Source organism: Lissotriton vulgaris, chromosome 9 (assembly GCF_964263255.1).
Source record: "Lissotriton vulgaris chromosome 9, aLisVul1.2, whole genome shotgun sequence".
NCBI lineage: Eukaryota > Metazoa > Chordata > Amphibia > Caudata > Salamandridae > Lissotriton > Lissotriton vulgaris.
The window spans coordinates 351994688-351997605 of record NC_141697.1 but is presented as its reverse complement, the minus strand read 5'-3'; the positions used below and the strand labels follow the sequence as shown (position 1 = coordinate 351997605).

Sequence of the window (2918 nt, the reverse complement as noted above, 5' to 3'; positions counted from 1 at the left end):
GCTCGTGAGGACGTATGTACTAGCCTATGGATTCTAACTCCTGTGATCTTCCTGGCATTCACATTCTCTGAAACACAAATGTCGTTCCTGTATCCAAGGATGTGCATCTTGAGAAGGGCAGGCAAATGCCTTTAAAAAGTGCATTCTTCTTTAATTTTCACCTTGATCCACAAGCAACTGCCCTCCGGGAAAGGGCGGAGGGGGGTGGAGATATGGGCGGCCGGGGGTCAGAAACAAAGATTTTAGGCACAATCTCCCCGCTATGTGACACAGACAGACATGCACCAGCCCTCAACCCACTGTCTTTTAATGGTTTCGCCCTCTTAAAAATACTTTCGACCTGCATACATTTTAAATGTGGTGTTCCCATCCTGGTAAACCATCCCCTTCCAAACTTGGTTCGCCCCACTCTCAACAAATTAATCAGCCTCCCGAAAAAAATCACCTCTACTGATTGCTAGATGGGGCACCCACACAAACCAATGTCACCCATTTTCTCTTAGGTGGGGTCACACACCTAAACTGGTTCACTTGCATTGGCTTCAAAGGCACCCTCATTACAAACATGGTCCACTTCCGTCGACTTGAATAGGATCACCTTGACTTGAATAACTTTATTGGTATCGCCTCCCCAAACATGCATCAACCATATTCCTGTCAATGGTATTACCCAACCTTGTGGCTCGAGATGGATCCCTCTCCCAAACGTGTCTTTTGACTTCAAAATGAGCATCGTCGTGTACATTGTTCGCTTCTATTTATTTCATTTGGACCACCCTACCAAATGGGGTGTAGTCACCACTGGCTTCCATGAGTTAACCTACCCTATCAAACATAGATCACTCGTATTGACAACTAAAGGATCATCCTGCCAAAAACCATTCACTTCTAGAAGCTTCCATGGCGTTCCCCTCCCAAATATGGATCACCCAGGTTAACTTCAATGGGATGACCCACCCAAATATGAGCCATTCCCAAGGACTTCAACGTGACAACCCTCTTATATATGCTGCACTCCCACTTAATTCAGTTAGATCACTCTGCCAAACTAGGTTTAACCGCACTGCTATCAATGAAACACACCCTTCCGGGCATGATCTCCACTCACTCACTTAAATATGGCCACCCCCAAAAGTGGTTCGGCCGCTCTGGTTTCAAGGGGATCGATCTCCCAGACATGAACGACTCCCATTGGATTCGATAGAATCACCTCTCATACATGTTTCGCTTCTATGGCCATCAATGCCCTCGCCCTCCCAGGACACCTCGAATCAGGCCCCTAGACCAAGGTGAACTTGGTTCGCTCCCATTGACGTCACTGGGATAGCCCTTTAGACACTGGACTCGCCCTCTTAGGAAGGTAAACAGATTGAAAGATCAGCTGCATGCGTCCTTTCTCTCAGTGTAGGGAAGACCAACCGAAGAGCTAAATGTACCCAAACATGTTGAAGGCAGGAGGGGGGATGGCAGGTTTGGTGGGAATGGGTTTGAAGACCACGGGTCGGTAGAGTCTGTGCCCTTCTAGAGCCTCTTTGCTCAAGTGCTCCATGTCCAGAGGTGGCGGTGCGTGCTTCCTCCACAGGGCGAGAGCGGGGAAGGCGTGGGGTCCGACAAAGAGTCCCTGTCCGTGGTACTGAAACGGGCAGCAGCCGCAGACGCTGCCCATGAAAGGAGCTGCGGGACTCTCCTCTTCTAAGGCCTGGGCTACAGCAGCACCTGTGCACCGCTTCCTCCTCTTGCACGCGGAGGGCAGCGCCAGGGGCTCTCGGGGGGCTTCAAGTCCTGAGGGGAAGCTGGCCGCCAGGAAGCCCGGCACCGGCCTTGGCTCCTCCCAGAAAGAGGCAGGCAGCTGTCTCTTCCTCATGGGCACCTGGTCCGGCCTCTCAATTGCGGTCGGCTTTTGGATGCCATCCCGGGGGAGGCCGGGCTCGGCAGTGCCCCCTGCACGGTCTCTGGGTCCCCTGCCTGGGCTCTCCGGGGGAAGCCCTCGGATCCGGTCCTCCAGTCCCCTCCTGCCAGGGGGATCGAAGCTCTTGCTGGGGTGGCACCTTGGTATCCTGGAATACTTCTGTGAAAACCTTTTAAGCTGCTTCTGCAGGTACTTCCGGTGGTCCACTGAGCGCCGGCAGGGGGCAGACTTGTCAAGGGCAGCTTTGATGTCACTCGACGCCAGGTTCACGAAATTCAACAATGTTTTCACCTCGCTATCTGCTGCCATTTCAGACGCAGCTCTTCCGTGATATTTCCATGAAGCAGAAAATGAATTTTGAAGTCCACAAAGTCTTACAAGGTAAAAATAAAGATTTCTCGTAAACAAAAGTTTCCAAGCCCTCAAAAAGTTTGTAAGGACCCAAAGTATGTCATAAAACAACCACCCAGGTTACCATTGCTTCAAAGAGTTTTCATCTCCTGAACAGTGAGTGGTTCCAGGTTACCGAATACACATACATCCGAAGAAAAAAATGTAGTCCAAGTAAATCCCAAAGTCCAGTGCCGGACCAGGAACAGATCTGTGAACAAATATTGACATGCTTTGGATTAGTGGACTGCACAATACATAAAAAAGCAATAAAAAAATAATAATACAGCAATGACTAGGTAAAGAACGCATTAAAACACAAGGATATGTGTAAAGAAACCTCTGGGACAATGACGTCTATACTTGCCTCTTAGAAGTGTGAACTGCTGCGGAAGTGGTTGCTTTTCGAAGCCCTCGAGCACGGGCACAGATAGCATGCGGTCGGCACGCGCTCTCCTGTCAAAGGCGAAGCTTATCTGACGCGGGGCGGAGCTTTTACTGTACTGGCCTTTGAGGGAAATGCATTAATACACAGTTCGAGGGGCTAATCTCGTTAGGCAGGTAATACCCGGCGAAGCTCTCTAAAGGCCGAGGAACTGCGACTGAGGAGGAAGCTGGC

General features: G+C 50.3%; 1 protein-coding gene across 1 annotated transcript; it reads right to left on the bottom strand.

Annotated features, from left to right (window-relative positions):
• Positions 1–211: 211 nt before the first annotated feature.
• FAM181A (family with sequence similarity 181 member A) lies at positions 212–2478 on the bottom strand. Its single transcript, XM_086936640.1, has one exon. The coding sequence runs from the start codon at positions 2216–2218 to the stop codon at positions 1427–1429; it is 792 nt and encodes a 263-aa protein (XP_086792766.1). The 5' UTR covers positions 2219–2478; the 3' UTR covers positions 212–1426.
• Between the last annotated feature and the right edge of the window lie 440 nt (positions 2479–2918).